Source organism: Sinohyriopsis cumingii, chromosome 17, assembly GCF_028554795.1.
Source record: "Sinohyriopsis cumingii isolate HCF-2022 chromosome 17, ASM2855479v2, whole genome shotgun sequence".
NCBI lineage: Eukaryota > Metazoa > Mollusca > Bivalvia > Unionida > Unionidae > Sinohyriopsis > Sinohyriopsis cumingii.
The window spans coordinates 98085803-98104774 of NC_142977.1; the positions used below are offsets into that span (position 1 = coordinate 98085803).

Here is an 18972-nt window from a genome sequence, read left to right on the forward strand (position 1 = left end):
TTTTAAATATAAAATGCTTTCTAGTTTTTCTGATTTATTCAGACTGTTTGGAAATCAGTTTTGTGGAGCTCACTGGTAATCTGCTCAAAAAGACTTGTAAATATGTTCGTACTTTTAAACCTACTTCTATAATTATGTCTAAACTTGTAGCATATTCCTAAGGCATTCCGTAATCTTCCTTTACTTTTTTTTAATACTTTCCCGATGAAAGGTTTCAATAGGCAGGGTTTTCCACATGGGTCTGTGATACAAATTGTGGCAACTAAATATTGATGTATCGTATTTTCGTCATTTTTGTTTGGTCGTTTGTATTAACTTCGCCATTAGTAAAACCTTTTAAGCATATCCGTTCGGTATCAATTTGTGTATCTTCTTGTTCCTGATTGAACCATTAAAACACATTAATATAATATATGATTAATTGGTTTAAATGTTATGTATTGCCATAAATGGGTACAAATGTGGTCGTGTTACAAGTTCTCACAACTTAGAAAAAGCCCTTACACTAAGGTCGATATGAAATTTGCATGGATAGAGGCAGCACATTAACTTGATTTATTACGATTATAAGAAAAGTTGCATGATTCAGGAAAGAGGGTTGAGAGAGAGAGAGAGAGAGAGAGAGAGAGAGAGAGAGAGAGAGAGAGAGTAATATATTAATCAATTAATGGCAAATTAATTAGAAGCTGACCATTAGTACATATACCAAACTGAATTCAGTTAATACAAATTAAGAATATCACGTCTTGGCTGATTACAATTAAAAATAGATGTCATTAATTGAGTGGAAAAATCAAACTGCGAATACTCCGTAATTATGTAAAGCGTATCGTGTATATATTTGGAACAAGTCTAATAAGTTATTACTAACGTGATGGTTTAGATAACAAATTATTAGTGGTTGCTGTTACATGTAGACGATTTAGATTCTGAATTAATTTCCTACGCTGTTCATTATAGTATTTGTATTTAAGTATGTAATGGTATGCATTTTCTATATCATCAAAAACAAGCACATAGTGGACTGTCTCTCAAATGATTGGAATATAAATAATTATGTAAATCACTACAATTATTTCTAATTCTAGTATGCAGAATGGATAATTTCCTGTTTCCAACGAAACAATGAGTAGGCAATTGTGTCACCTTGGTCTCTATTTTACCTCTGAGAATAAAATAGTAACTTCACTTTTTAATAAATCGGGAAGCAAGTTCGTAAAACATGAATGAGTGTAAAAATGAGTTTCGGCTTAATTTTAGTCTGGCACTAATGTTAAGTTATTCTTATTTCTAGTGTTATACCTTTTTGTCTCACCAACCACTGGTGGTAATATGTCAGCAAAACAAGATGGAGTGACTGCGATTTATCCCTTTAGTTATTATGGTACACTTGAAGAACAAATCACTTGTTGCATGGGCAAATTTCAGCACATAAACACCATTGTGGTATCATCATTTGTAACTGACCGAAAAGGAAAAGTAGGTGTGCTCAATTATTAAGAACGAAATGTACATATATGAAGGTTTTGAACACATAATGATAGTGACTTTCTTCCGAAATCGTCAGAGCTACTTTTACGCCACAGTATCACTTACAAGTCGTCTTTGAAAATATTAATCTTAATATATCATCTGACAGGTATTGTCAATACAAATTAGTTATTTAATACATAAATCAGCTGCAATTATTTTGTCATCAATAATATCACCATAAATGAATGCAATCTGATTATTTGACTAGAATATGACTATGAGTATCCACCTACGTAGGTCTTATGAAATGTGAAACAAGTATATTCTTAAGTGTTATGCTCTGTCAAAATATTGTTATTGGTCTTTGTCATTTTTTCATTTAAATTAGAAATCATATAATTCGTTATAAGGTTTTCATTTAAATGTATCCTCTCTCTCTCTCTCTCTCTCTCTCTCTCTCTCGGTTTCATAACCGGAGAACATTAGAGGATATCTTCAGATAAAATGGGAATTCCTAAATTACTACCGAAAAGTTAAGATTTAGGTTTTAATCTATACTGCACTGCACTTACAGCTTTATTGCTAACACATTAAATAAAAGAAAATCATAGAGTTTATATATATGAGCTTCTCAGGAATATTTAGTTAATTACACTTTGGGACACTCTTGTACTTGTCTGTGTTCGCAATATCACATAACTACTTGAATATCTTGTAAATAGAGTCTTTAAACCTTACAATGTGGCCGGGTCCTATCCAACCTCATTTATAATACTTATATCCCCACTACAAAACTGTGAGAAGGACATAGAAAATAAGGGCTATTCAAGGACTGAGGAATGCGTAACTAAAATATACCGTGACAAACACATGCCGGAACATTTTTATGATATAACTTGCAGCGTTCTAAAACAACGGCATCCAGTGTGATTTTCTACCATTGGTTATATGCTTGTCAGAGCCTAGCTCTGCCGTTAAAATTTGCAACATACATAAAACTGACTTGCATGTTTTCAAAAACATCAAATTACAACACAATGTACGCATGTACCGCTCAGGTGGCTTAAGTGATTAGAGCGTCCCCCATGCACGCAGGAGGCCGCAGATTTGAACCCCGGCCGAGTTATACCAAAGATTTATATTTTTGGAAATGGTACTAGCTAGGCGTTCGGCATCAAGAGGTTAATGATGCTACATGTCTGCGGCATAGTGCCCCAGTGCTAGACATCACTATAGACTGCCACACTGCAGACAGCGATATTACTACAGTTGTTACAGCTACTTTAAAAATAAAAAAATAAAACACACAAACACACACACACACATGTGCACATGTATATGAATTTCGTCTCGTTGTAATATTGCTTGTTTTTCTGGTTATTTACAAATAATCTTTTATCATTCTATCGAGGTTTCATCGTTATCAAAATTGATTTTGCGGGCGGACGGTCTGTTTGGATTCAAAATGAACTCTCTGGGAATCATGTACAAGGTTAGCACTCATCTAGTAATAGGCTGGAGCAAAATCTCAAAAGATATTTTCAGTTCCAAAATTAAACTGATTAACAGTTCTCGAAAAAGTGCCAACGACCTTGAATCCCGATGACAAAGGACTGTAAATATCTAACGTTATATCGTCTGTGCTTGTTGACGGCATCAAACTTCCTGAAATTAGCTTCTGGCAAAACAGAGATAGATTAAATGCGACTTTCTGTTTGCTAGAGATAAATTAGATGATTGTAGCATCCACAAAATAGAGAATGGAAAAATGTGTGTAGCTAAATTATTTGCACAGTTCAAGCTATCAAATACATTGTAAGAAAGCACTGATTTTATTGTAGCCAGGAAAACAACATTGTATAGGAGTTGGTAAATATATCATACGAGATTTTCTGAAAGAAACTGATTTAATGTTTTGAAGCATATTTGCGTCACATTTATCTTGCATTTCACTTTTGATGAGGTTTTATTAATTCTTTATATATGATAAACTGGAAATGCAAAAGACTAAAATACAAGAATACGGCTGAAAGTGCCATTACTCTACATGAAAGGTGACAAGCAAAGAAAAACAATCGATAAGGCAAAGGCATCTGTTGAAAACACTGAATAAGACACAAATAATTCCTGAGTTATGGTGTTTACTAGTAACAGCACACAAAACTGGATGTTTTCAAGAATAAAGGCCATAACCACCAAGCAAACCTTGCAAAGAATATCACCTTGCAGTGATTATCGCCTTGAAATGATTACCAACTGTAATGGTCACCGCCTTGAAATGATTACCAACTGTAATGGTCACCGCCTTGTAATGATTACCAACTGTAATGGTCACCGCCTTGCAATGATCACCGCCTTGTAATGATTACCACCTTGCAATGATCACCGCCTTGCAACGATTACCACGCTGTTATCTTGCAATGATTAAAATCTTTCAGTGAATACCACCCTGCAATGATTACCACAATGCAATGATTACCACCTTGAAATGATTACCTTCTTGCAATGACTACCTCCTAGCAATGGAGGTAACGAACCTAAACCCTCAGTACTCCTACAGTATGTTACTCGACGAAAAGATTACATATTGATTACAAAATGACATAAATATTGTTTCTAGGTATAGAATGTATACCACAGACATATAGTATTGACTTGTAAAACTAGTATAGAAGACATACCATGGGCATATGGTATTGACTTGTGTTATGTAAATCAATAATTTGTGTAACTCCTGATACATGATTTTGTATACTTTTGATAGTTGTTATTCATGGCTGTAATGGTTACAGAATATCTTTAGTAAAGGTTGGCCTACGTTATTTGAATCTGTTAAAGAGTATAATATTGCATAGGATATATAAATAGATGTTTCTGTATACGTTGACAATTAGTTATAATAATCCTAATAAGAAGACTTACAATGGGGCCTATGGCATAGTTTCTCAGTGACTGATGGGATATCGATGTTTCCAGAATAATTCTGTGACATTCCGTTGGTTGCGCGAGGGCACGTGAATATGCTTAATTCGACATAAAATCAATACTTCTGTCACGTGGGGTCTATTGCGAAGTACAGTCTCAATATGCGGTGTATAATAGGAGAAATTTAGGCAGATTCATTCCAATTTTTGGAGTCATTCACACTTATTGTTTTCCTGTTGTAAGTCTGCAGACGTATTCTATGTTGTTCTTAGATAGCTTTCGAGAGGAATTTGTTTGAACTGTCCAGTGGAAATAGAAAGTACTCATTATTTGGACTATAATAATATTCGTGAGCTGTTATAAATTATTCGAAGAAATTCTGGACAACGCCCTCTTGACAACGTCATGGTTATAGGAAGACCATTACATTTACGGTATTGTACTTTATAAGGGACTTTTCATTCCTTTAGTATTTTCATACACCTTTATAAGGACTAATTACTGGTGTAATACTATAAGTTCCTTTCACACATTTCATCTATAACTTTGACAATTAAATTGTTTGTTAAGTTTCATAAAACTTGTTGGTTTTGCTTCTTTTCTGTTACTTAGGTTTGTGACCATAGAGTCGAAACACTTCTAAGACAAGTATAGGAAACATACCACGAACATATTTCATTGACTTGTAAAACAAGTATAGAAGCGTACCACGTACGTGTAGTAATGACTTGTAAGACAGGTATAGGTTATATACCATGGACATAAAGCATTGACTTGTAAGACAAGTATAGAAGGCGTACCACGTACGTGTAGTAATGACTTGTAAGACAGGTATAGGTTACATACCACGGACATAAAGCATTGATTTGTAAGACAAGTATAGAAGGCGTACCACGTACGTGTAGTAATGACTTGTAAGACAGGTATAGGTTATATACCATGGACATAAAGCATTGACTTGTAAGACAAGTATAGAAGGCGTACCACGTACGTGTAGTAATGACTTGTAAGACAGGTATAGGTTACATACGATGGACATAAAGCATTGACTTGTAAGACAAGTATAGAAGGCGTACCACGTACGTGTAGTAATGACTTGTAAGACAGGTATAGGTTACATACCACGGACATAAAGCATTGATTTGTAAGACAAGTATAGAAGGCGTACTACGTACGTGTAGTAATGACTTGTAAGACAGGTATATGTTACATACCACGGACATAAAGCATTGATTTGTAAGACAAGTATAGAAGGCGTACCACGTACGTGAAGTAATGACTTGTAAGACAGGTATAGGTTACATACCACGGACATAAAGCATTGATTTGTAAGACAAGTATACGAGAAATGTTGAAGACATACCACTGACATATACCAATGATTGCAAAAATAGTTCACGAAAAAAGGCAATAAAATATTAAACCATACGAAGCAAAGATATAAATATGAAAAGGTAAGATGAAACGAAAGGAAAGACTTCTACATATGCACTCTATATAAATTCATCTATTACCTATTTTTATATGCTCATTTTCTTCCTCATTAACTTTACATTGTCAGAATCGTTCAATATTACCCGATAATGAACTCGCGCGACAATACACATATAGCATTCACGTGCATAAAGGAACTACTTTCTATTGCGAACAAACAATGGACGCAGACGCCAGCACTTTTGATTTGTACACAAATCATGTACACTCGCGTAAAAGGCTCTTTACGTTGTGGTGGTTTAAATTTGTTTCTGAATTAACTAAAATATGTTTCGTGGACTGCAAAAACCCCAGCTGTTTTGGCACATTCCGCGTTGATACAATGTTACGGATTTAGGCTAGCTACATTATATAACAGACGGAAGATAAGTTCCTTACAAATAACATACAAGTGACAAGTCATATACTCTGTTCTTTAGATGGTGATAAGAATGGCAAAATAAAATATACTTACAGTTTTACATCCTGAATTTCCTCAAAATGTATTTTCTTAATTCTGCAAATCCGAATTACATGAGCCATGTCATAGGTTTTCAATATGGATTACAAATTTCGAAATTTTGCTGTAATTTCGATAAGTGCAATTGCATCCTCCTTATTGCACTCAAAATGAAATAAGCATTAAATTCCATAGCGTCATTTTGATAATTGCAATTGAAAGACTTCATATTTTCCCCACATTATGATTTCAAACATTCAATGACAGAAACAGAAACACATTTGCAGATGTAAACACGCTTCTCCCGCGCCACTTCAATCCAATCTATTTCATGTATAATTTGCACAGATGAATCCTGTCCAAAATCACAAACTTTCGTCGAATCGAAACAAAATACCAAAATATATTTATTCCAGATCAAATGGAAAAGTTGTTGCAATGCGCATTCATTCACATTATGACTGCAAATTTCAATTTTAACTAGACACGCCATTTTCTTTCGAAAGTTATGTCGAGCGCGCGACTAAGTTCAAATTCATCTGGGCGGAGTTATGTGCGCATTAATAATGATGTCATTGTGTAATGACAAATATGCGCTTGTGTATTTAGTTTTGAATACGGCATTCATTCATTTACGTTGTTTCTTGTAGTGTATTTTGTTTATATAATTAAACCTTAGGTAGAATAAAAAAAATGAGCATATAATAAAAAGGTTACTGCATTTGTATGGGAAAATGTGAACTCGTTTTGTTGGAAGGATATACTACACTCCCAAGGTCGTGCAGTATTCCATCCCAAAACTCGTTCATATTTTCCCATACAAATGTACAAACCAATAAGTACATAGAGCATTTATTGTTTATATATTTTATATATGTAATTAAAACAAGTATTGCTCCCGTAAGGTTATATTGTTTGATATATATAGATCACGATTGGTGATATCGTTGGATATGTTGCGTTCCTGTTATATTCTTTGATATATTCTGTTCCTATGAAGTGACTTTGCTTGATATATTCTGTTCCCTTATGGTGATACTGTTTTGATAAATTGTTTTCCAGTAAAGAAATATTGTTTGATATACTGACGACATTAAAATTTATTATATCTATGAAACAGTAATATATGTGTATGTGAGACTTAGTCTTTGGCTTGGATGCACGTTATTAACCCGGTTGGGTATTAACGATAGTATCTCCGTCAGTGAGGAATCCAACCGAATGCATCCAAATTTAATGAATCATGACCTTTTAACTCTGCATTGCATATGTAATTGCATAGTGTATGATGTACATGTAATTTAAATATGCTTTGTTCTTCAACGCTTACGTTGCACCGCGTTGGAGCTGCATACATCATTTTATTACGCAAATGAACGTTCCTTCATTTGTGGGGCTTTCTAGTGAATGTAACACGAGCCATAATGAATGCAATACTGCAGGGCATTAATGAATATATCACTGTACCCTCAAAACAGATGACGGTGACTGTATTAAGTATATTGTTGAACTCATAGTTTTGTATTTGCACTGAATGGTCGGAATTTTTTAAAGTCAAGAGTGACTATTTCCCAGATTCTAAAAAATTGCATAAGAGTCTATGGCTTTTTGAGAATTCATTGCTTTTCTATACAAATTTGCATAACATTGTTTGGCTTTTGAGAATTAATAGCTTTTATCATTCCTGTATGATCGATCTGCTGCCAATTTTTAATATGACATTCTGAGATGCAATCAAGTTAGAATATGTCGTGACAAATAGTCTTGCCAAACAAAGTTTAACTCAATATCCAATTTCGTATTACTGCCTCTTCATTGTCAACATCTAGGTTTGGTTTTCGTATTCATACAAACATTATCAATTCATCATAAAGTAAGTTAGGCTTGTGGTTGTTGAGATTCATTTTCAACGATATTTACTAAGGATATGTTTTCGTGCGATATTCTCTCTATCATTGCAAACATATTTTTTATCAATTTGATTAATGAGTAAATTATACTCTATAATTTTCGTCTTGTGCTTTTCACTTGTCTTTGTCTACACATTTCATTATTTGTATATATTAGTGTTTGTTCTTTGGGTTGTTTTTTGTGTTTGTTTATTTTCATTTTGGCCTAATGTATGTTTTTCTTGTTATTACCAAGTGATTTATTATATTTAATTATAATGCGATGCAATCTTCAAAGGAAGGAAATACAGATGACGACGACGGTGAGGATGAGGATGAATATGACCATTAAAAATGTAAATAAAAATGTTGCCGGATAGAATACATTGAGAGATTCTCTCTCTCTGTCTCTGTCTTTGTCTGTCTGTCTGTCTGTCTCTCATTAGATGGTAAACAATCCAACTTACCCCACCCAAGCACGTAGTAAAGAACCATGCGTTTTGGCGACTGGAAAGCGTGAACAATAAGCTGATGTAGATACAGTCCCTCACAGAACATCCAGAAATAGTTCGTACAGCGGGCGTATCGCCATAAGAAGTAGATGGCTTTGCAAGTCCCCTGTAAATAATGATGATAAAGCACAATGCTAAGAAGAAGAAGAAGAAGATCTAGAAGAAGAAGAATGACAAAAAGAAACGTTTGAACACTTTTATGATATTCCCTATTAGAAACACAATGATCTTGTAAGTTATATTTTGCCAGGACAGTTGAGATTTTAAACAGTTTGATATTTAGCGATCTGCGCAAAACAAAATCAAGTCTTGAAAATTAAAAGCATAACGAGTAGTTTTGAACTCAAAAAGAATATTTGAACTGAACGATTTATATAAACTTTACCAAGGTAGGAACACTACGTTAAAGTATCAACCTTGGTGGCTTTTTACATGGCGGTGCCAATGATAAACGTCGACACCCTAAACTTTTTAGACAAATCTGTCTTCGGGTTATTTAGTTTCAGCTTTGAATGCTTTAAAACTGAACTACTCAGAAAGCTTTTTCCAAATAAAATATCGGACTGTAAACTGCTGATTTTGTATCTCTTCTGCTAGAATCGCACTGATTTCATTAACACCCTCATCAAATAAAAGAATGCGAGATGTGGGTTGTTGGTTGAGGTTTGTGGGATAACTTAAAGCGTATGGGAAAACATTGCAATATTTTTAACTCCGCGAAAATACAACGTATCTTCTAAATCATCCGATTTGTATTGCATTATAAAAACTAATGTATCTGATTCACCACACCATTAAAGAAACAACCATCTGAATCCGACTCATTGAAACGTAATATTGTTGACTGACACTCGTGCTTATTTATTTCACAATGGTCTTCCGGTTGAACTGTTTCTTGTTCAGTTCTGCTCTAGTGTAGCAATCATTATCAAATAATCAAGTGGGACAGTCTGATCCAGCAGACCAAAATTGAAAATGAATATTGATCTGATTAACAAATTCAATTAAATTCTAAGCCCCGAAGGAAATGCTTTATTGATAATAAGGATGTGATATTATCGAACGACCTTTAATGAGGTTCTGTATTTAATTTATAGCTTCAATAGAGCAGTGATGATTACCTATGTTTCAAACGGATCTGTCCTTAATGAAGAAGTCATTAGTTTCACACCGAGGTCTTGTTGCTATTTTCAGATATCTACAAATCTCGTATACATGTTTAAATTTGATAACTCTGCTTTCATATGCATATCCGTACTTCAAAGTTAATGTTTAATGCTAGCAAAATAACAAAAATATTGTATTAGATACATCGGTGAAGTTGAAATCTGCGCTAGTGTAAAGGCAGCCTATCATTTTAAAGAAATTCTTCTTTAAAGAAATTCTGCACATTGCAAATCGCACTTCGATAAGAAATATTTTTTCCAGTTGCTATAAATGTGCATTGTTTAGTTTAGTTTCAATATCTCATTGTTTCCAAAGGTACTTCATATCTGTTCCATGCTTATATCCATCACACATTGGTAATTTAATAATTGTGTACTTTTTTATTGTTTTAGGTGAAAAAGTCTCTCTTACTATTAAAATAGTTATATGCTTAAATTTCTTTAATTTTTTTGCAATTGTTTAATTCAGACTGATCATATATTCTCCCGCCCCCAATCCCTCACTTTCTATGTTTTTATTTAGACTTGCCATGTGCCCCCACCCCCAACAGTTGTATGCATATCTTTGCTATTTGACTTATTCTGTCTCAGTATGTTTGGAGTAGTATTGAAATATATACATGCCTGCCGTAAAAGAACACCTGTCCATACAGGACCCTTTCGTTAGAATAACCTACAGAGCATCTATGGGAGTTCCATCATACAGGATATACATGTTTATAAAGATCCAGATAATGTTGTCCCCGTGATCGTACTCATCTAGAGATTTTTTGTATTCGAATATGTATTTCATTTAAAAACATAAAAATTGCTTTCAAGTATGTTTCCAGTGCAAAGCTATACCGAAGATTGCAAGTGGTAATAGTCTGTCTTGTCAATTACATAGTCTAACATGCGTATTTAATCAACATGACCATTTTCGCAATTAATTATGAGTCCATTTATTTCGTCTTTGCTCACCTTGCACATGAATTGTTGTGACAAAATATCGTAGTATTCTTAGGTCAATCTAATCGCGGGCAATGCCTAATTTATACTGAACTGAGAAATTCGGTAGAAGTCAAATTAAAATATTTTCTCCATTTGATTTTTTTACATTTACACATAAGACGCGCACATTAAATCAGTCTCGTGTAGTATCAATATTCTGAAAATACTGTAAATCATTTCCGAGATAGGTTTCTTCTTACACAAAATATTAAAGATTTTCAGAATTTCGTGGACTTTATTTTATAAAGCTGTTGGCATTTTTGAGAATAAGATTTTAACTAAATAAAACATGATTGCAAATTTCGTAAAATGCTATGTTAGCGAAAATCGTTTCATGCAACTGTCGTACTCCTGAGCAAGACATACACAGGAACTATGAATTTTAAAACTGATTTTTAAAATGTATTGGTGCATAATCAGGCGGAACCAGTAGCTTGATGAGTGTAAGTTTGTGACGTCAACTGCACTCAGATATTGGAATGGCACGTGTATCTTGGCCAAAGTTTGTGTTGATATTTGGTATACATGTCATGCACTTAGTAACTGAGAATGTAAGAATAACGAGCACGCATGCTGTGTGGAAATGTTTCTGGAGAGTCTATAATGCATCGTGTTCTAACGCTTCCCATGCGCTCCGGCCAACGCCGGCACACACGGCAAATATCTAAATTTATTCGCATATAAATATTATAACATTCCCAATCATGACAAATGTCTCAGTGTCATTTACACTTTCGTAGAGACACTTATCGGTTTAAAATAACAGTCAGTACTATAAAACCTGTTTTGTGCTACTTTTTAATTTTTGATTTTTGTTGTTTTTGTTTGTTTTTGTTTTATTTAGTTTTGTTTTGTTTTGTTTTGTTTTTTTTGTGGTTTTTTGTGTGGTTTTTTCTTGTGTTTGTTTCTTCCCGTCAGGTGTATATTATCTTTAACCAGGAACAAGGTAAACATATTCCGGAAAACAAGCTTTTCCGATCGTTCTTCTCAGTGGGATGTACTATAAGGGCCATTGTTTGACCCACGCAATAGTGAATGTTTTAAAAATATTTTAAAACATTTGCGTTTCAATGCATTTGTTTAAAATAATTTTATAGAAGAAGTTTTGAAGTTTTACAAAAATTATTTCTGAAATGGTTCTCGTTAATATGCTAAAAAGAGTAACCAGAATATGTCAGCAAAAAAAAATACCAATTTGTTAAGAGCTACAGTTAGTATGTACTTCAGTCGAGAAAAAATTAATATTTTAATCGAGAAACAATTAATACGTTCTTCGATCGAGAAACGATTAATAAGAACGATTAATAAGAACCTCAATCAAGAAACAATTAAAATGTGCTTCAATCAAGAACCGATTAATATGACTTTCAAGCGAGAAACAATTACCACGCACTTCAATCGAGAAAGAATATGAGCTTCAATCGAGAACCAATTAATATGCATTTCAACTGAGACCAAATTAATATGAACTGCAGTTGAGAACCAAACTGATATTTCAATACTTTTTGTATGATGTATAACATCTTCAGCAAACTTTACATATCATTTGGATATATATAATTGATTTCGAATTCTGAGTAAAGATTTAGCTTTAATTATTGAATTATATAAGCATGGCCAAGAGATCTCACCATTTGTATCAAATCGGCCCAAAATATCTGGGCTTTTTCCAAATTCAATATGAAATTTTGTGTTCAGTCACGAACATTTACTTTCTTTCTCTGATTCTATTCAACAAACCATTTTTAACAAATGTAATCGATTGGTTTTGCTTTATTCCAATCGCTTAATTGTAATTTTCTGTTCTCCTTATAGACATTGTCAATATCAAGTCATCTCTTGGCTGCTAAGTGCAATCCAACCTCGATTAACTGAACAATTTAAAAGAAAAATTTTGGAGAACGTTTGCTTCATCTGGAAATGTTTACCTGATAACGGTGAAACACATACACTTCTTTTTGCTTAAAAGCGCCAATGTAGAAACATTCTTTTAGTCCACTGGTAATTTAATAGTTTTATTGCACTTAGTATATTTTATACTGTTTGATGGTTCCTAACTTATTAATTCTATTAATTGTAAATACAATTGATACCGACAAGCTTCTTTATTCGAACACCATGTGAGAGTAGCCTCTGACTCACACGATAAAGTGACTCAATCAAGACTAACGAGACTGAATCAAGACTAACGAGACTGACTCAAGACTAACGAGACTGAAGCAAGACTAGCGACACTGACTCTAGACTAACGAGACTGAATCATGACTAACGAGACTGACTCAAAACTAACGAGACTGACTCAAGACTAACGAGACTCACTCCAAACGAACGAGACTGACTCAAAACTAACGAGACTGAATCAAGACTAATGAGACTGAATCAAGTCTCTTGTCAATATCATCACTGTAACAAACCATGGTTACGTGCGATTTATACTAACGTCTCCGTTTATAACTTTGTCAGAGTTTGGTGATTGTTTGTTTGAGTATGAGGATTCGGTATAGCAAAGATATTTCTCAAACTGATTAATTAGCAAAACACTAGGAACTGACGTCATTATATACAAAACTCTAAAGACTTCTTGGTCCCATTGATTAATTTCATAAAACGACCCTTAATCAATTTCCTAACAAAGAGTTTTCGGGATTTTCTAACGTGTACAGGTTTGATTAATTTACATAGGAATAATTATGTAAATTAGGCGCTTGGTTGATGTTATGTTGTACTTGGCGTAAAATACCAGTCTACAACTTAGAAATGCGCACTGATAAGTCATACGAATGTGAAGCAAGAAAACCATGCAAGTGTGAGATTAGTGTTTCGTGAATGAATGATCAATAACTGATTGCAGGGACAGTATTTGTGCTTTTGGTGCATCTTAGAATCATGTGGTTGACAAGAACTGTTGTATTCAGGACCTTTGAAAAAGAGGAAGAACTGTTGTATTCGGGACCTTTGAAAAAGAGAAAACCTCTACCACAAAGCAGTCTCACGCTAGTGTTGTTTCTTTCGTTCGGTACAGATGACTATTAGACCCCTTCCATGTTCTGTTCCTCAGTCCACAAGTCCTACTTATCTGGGCACAACAATACAAGTCTTTATTCATCATCGCCGTTTGTCATAAAGGCTTTTTTTTGTTGTTAAAGGAAGTGAATAAATACCTCAATAATTTCCGGAGATAATTGGAATACAAATAAAACTTTCTAGTCTGAAATTTATACAACAAAAAAAATCATTGTGTTATGATATGACACAGTACAGTGTGTTATGATAAGGCTTTGTGTTGTCATTCACCATCATTTAAATTGGGTTAGTCCAATAGTCCAACAACATCAACAACTTGGACCAAACATGTCAAGTTCAATTTCGTGGAACATATATATATATATATATATATATATATATATATATATATATATATATATATATATATATATATATATATATATATATATATATATATATATATATATATATATATATATATATATATATAGATAGATAGATAGATAGATAGATAGATAGATAGACAGACAGACAGACAGACAGACAGAGCACCGGCCTCTTTTTATGAGCGCGGGCCACAAAAAATGACCCACCTCACACAATTAGCCAGCGGGCTGTAGTTTTACTACTCTGCTTTAAATCAAAGTATTATTGTTGATTAAGAATTTGCCTTTTAAAATACACTTCAGCAAATATTACCATAGGTTAACAATATGGCAAGCAGTGAAAAAATATGTTTGAGTGAACAAATAGACAAAAACAAATAAACTTAGTGAGCTGGTCGATCAGTTGATTAATACTGAAATTTAAAATAACAAAAACTGCATTTAGCAAATACTGAAAGAAATGATTATCAGAAGGCATGTTCAACGTAGAATAAAATTATACTTTAAGCATCAAATAGATACATTTTCCTGAAAGAAACAGAATAAGTAAACAAAAGCAATACAACAAGAAATTGTTATAGCATACATTTATTCATCACTGACTAAAACTAATATATATAACGAATATTGGAAAGAGAGGACCCCACAAGAAATATGAATAAATGAAGATTTGTAACAGAAGAACAACGAAGAGGTTTACATGTCAGGAAAACGAATTCTCTGGCTAAATTGTTGCTGATCGTCTGATTATTAATCTTCTTCTTCTTCTTTTTCTTCTATCGTTTTCAGAATTTTCCTTGAATTTTTAAATATAATTGCAATACTTACAAAGGTGTATTCAACTGCAATAAAGCCAAGATGTCCACTCTAGAGATTTCCATTGATTGGATTGCAATAAAGCCAAGATGACCACTCTAGAGATTCCCTTTGATTGGATTGTAATAAAACAAATGTGAAATTCCTATTGTTTGGATCTAATAAGTACATGTAGTTTAAGGAATCGATTGATGATGAAACTGTTTAAAATGGAAAGAATCAAACTGAAAGCAAACAAACAGCACATACATATATTATACAAGAATAATGTGGTACTTTAGAAAAGTAGGTGTATATATATAGATTTCCCTAATATAACACAATACGTTTCAAACCAGGTTGAAATGACATTATTACCTCAGACTGCGTCATAAAAGCCTCCTGGACGGGCTTGCACAGTCTATCCCCGTATACCCGGATGTCCCAGACCAAGGTCAATATTGCGGTCAAAATAAAGGAAGCAAACAAAGAAATATGTAACTTGATTCTGTGTTGAGTTCTCAGTTGTCTGAAAAATAAAATATTCAGCAAGTATGGACAGTAGTTAAGGATCATTTTATATCGATACCGAAGCTTGTTCAAACAGTATACACTTGGGATGGATGATAAATAAAACGTGTCGAAGGTATTTATAGTAGCATATCAGTACGTCATACAGAATAAATACACTACTGCATTCTAAACCATGTTAGTGTATGTGTTGCGACTTTTGAGTCTTTAAATATTTTGTCTACCTAGCAAACGTTCTTTGTTTTAGCGGGGAGGGGAATTTTTGATCTTCTAAGTCAATTATACCAAAAATAAAATTTTTTAAGTGCAAATCTTGAATGCCTTACTTGTGAGCGAAGACAGATGAAATTACGATTTCATTTATCCTGCCATCTCCGTATTTACAAAACTGTGAAAGGCTAGGTTATCAATGAACCACTCTTCAGTTTCGAAAACCAGATCGGCAGGAAAAAGTCAACAAATAATGCTCTATTTTTTTTTTCTTCTTCTGTAGATTAAAACTGAAATTTGTTTGGTTGTACAAGTTTATACATTCAGTGAATAGCCAGAACCCCTTATTCAACACACTCAGTCTTTATTTCACTGTATATTATTACATGAACAAACCCTAAGGAATCAATATTACGTTGCAAAGACCGTTCTCGTTATTTCAGACATCAGCCAAAAGAAGATCGATTTTAAAGTGAATGCAGGTTTCGCTTTGGAAAGAGTGGCATGTTTATTCATGGATTTGGTAAATGCTAAGTTGATGAAGCTTTACAGAAGTGGATGGTGTAGTCAACAGCACGGCAGTATTAACGGAAAAATGTTGCAGACCATTCACCTTTTCGGTTTAACATCTTGCCAGAAAGTAAAACCATTTTTCGAGTCTGATGGCGTGATTCGCACAGAAGCATATTGTTTCTCTCTCTCTCTCTCTCTCTCTCTCTCTCTCTCTCTCTCTCTCTCTCTCTCTCTCTCTCTCTCTCTCTATATATATATATATATATATATATATATATATATATATATATATATATATATATATATATATATATATAATGCCCTCAAATATCTTTCCTTTTACTACTTCATAATATAATTTGGTACTTGTATATATTGTTTTAGAAAGAGAGGATTGATAATATTTTCACCAGATAACGGCTATCGTATACTTTCCTATCTTAGTCATTTCTTTCAGTTAACCCCACTTTATTTTTGCAAAATGGCCAAGTTTGAGCTATTTGACTGTAAAAATCTTCAACTAGAACTTTTATAGTTTTCTGATTATACCAAGCGGTAAGCAAACTGTTTGTCATACTAATTACTGATTATACCCAATAGACACACTGTCATGTCATAAAGATTACTGATTATCCCTAACTATAGACACACTCTTGTGTCATAAGGATTGCTGATTACACCAAATTATAGGCGCACTGTTGTGTCCCACAGATTACTGATTATTACAAATGATATGCGCGCTGTTGTGCTTTAAAGGTTACTGATTACACTAAATGATGGCACACTGTTGTGTCCTAAAGATTACTTATTATACCAAATTATAGACATATTGTTTTATCGTAAAGGTTACTGATTATACTAAATTATAGGCACACTGTTTATCATAAAGATGACTGATTATACCAAATTATAGTCAAACTGTTGAGTCATAAAGGTTTCTGATTATACCAAATTATAGGCACACTATTGTGTCACAAGGATTACTGATTATACCAAATGAGAGACAATCTATTGTTCCATAAGGATTACTGATTTTACCCAATTATAGGCACACTGTTGTGCTATATAGATTACTGATCATAGCAAATTATAGGCACAGTATTGTGCCTTATAGATAATTGATTATACCTAATTATAGGAACACAGTTGTGCCTTATAGATTACTGATTATACCAATTTATAGGTACACTATTGTCTCTTAACTATGACAAAGAATAACTAATAAATGATTTAAACTTAGTTCATGATGCACATTGGTTGCAAGCTGCCAATAAACTATTTTCTTAAAGTCTTGAGTGCCGGATTAACGTGGGGGCTCAGGGATGCACGTACACCAGGTCCCCCCAAGTCATGGAGGACCCTTGATTGAAAAATCTACATGTCTTTAAATAAACCATATATAGATTTAAATCATCTAATACTTAGCCTAATATAGCTATCATAATTATACACATATAAAGGACTGTTTAAGAGCACATTTTAGAATATATATATATATATATATATATATATATATATATATATATATATATATATATATATATATATATATATATCCCCCACCCCTCAAGCTGAAGTGCCCCGGGGCCCTATGAAGGTCTTAATCCGTCCCTGACGATGTACATCGCTATAACTAGAATACAGTTCAGTGGAAGCTATGAGGAAAAAGTCTCGTTTTATTTTAATGTTCTTTTTTATAAATGTTCCGAATACATCACAGCTGGGTAGAGACGAATAAAGTGTGATGTAAAAAAAAAAACCAAAAAAACATTTATGTCGGGCTTGAGAGTGATGTTTTACAAATGTGGCTGAAGAAGAAAGTATTAGACAGATGGAATGTCATGTTGAATGAATCCAGAGATTTCTGGATGAACGTACATATTATCTGCTTTAGATCTTGAAGAAAAATCCATTTACCTGAACCAAAGAAAAATGACACACGCTGGAATCAAGAGCAGGAGACTTAGTGTACTGCAGGTGGTGCTAACGTAAACCACTCCCTGGTATCCCTGCAGAGAAAACAAAGCCATCATTTCATACATTTTCTTTTATGAATTTCCGTATTTGTGACGTGGAACTATGACCATCAACTACGGATATTAAATTGGTTAACCTTTCTTTACTTTTCGAATCTTCAAGACAAGAGAGTCTTGATGAACTTGATAATGAAAAGAATATGACTTATTGATGTGAAGGTAAGAATACGACATCTTTTTGTGAGGCTAAATTTTCGAATTGCTTAAAATGAAATGTTGAAAAAAATTAAATGTTCTTATCCAAAACAGAGGTTATTACATATGTGCGTGTATCAAGAACGATGAACTTTTATTTACCAATTTATTTATTTACAATTTGTTTCTTTCGTGAATAATTTTCATAGATTGAACATACTGAATATTTCGAAAGCAGAGAAAAAAAATATTTACATGTGTTTTCGCAGTAATATGCCTAACGTTCATTGCAACAAAACACAGGTAGCCCCATGCCATGTGTTTGTAGAAACCTTCATTAGCTCCTATTACTCCAAGCTATTTGCCCAAGGTTCATGTTGCCTTTTTTATAGATGGTTCATAAGCGCCTCCTTGCAAGCCAGTTATTACGTGAGGTCAGTGCTCTCTTAAAAGCTATTCTCCTTAAGCCTGC

General features: G+C 33.5%; 1 protein-coding gene across 2 annotated transcripts in view; it reads right to left on the reverse strand.

Moving 5' to 3' along the window:
• Positions 1–18972, reverse strand: part of LOC149779512 (calcitonin gene-related peptide type 1 receptor-like) — a 62960-nt gene that overhangs the window by 14530 nt on the left and 29458 nt on the right. For both annotated transcript variants that reach the window (XM_089940223.1, XM_089940222.1), the window contains exons 3-5: positions 18247–18338; positions 15454–15604; positions 8688–8838 (exon numbers count right to left, since the gene is read on the reverse strand). In XM_089940223.1, coding sequence (XP_089796349.1) covers positions 8688–8838; positions 15454–15604; positions 18247–18338 — 394 coding nt within the window. The remainder of the gene's footprint in view (positions 1–8687; positions 8839–15453; positions 15605–18246; positions 18339–18972) is intronic.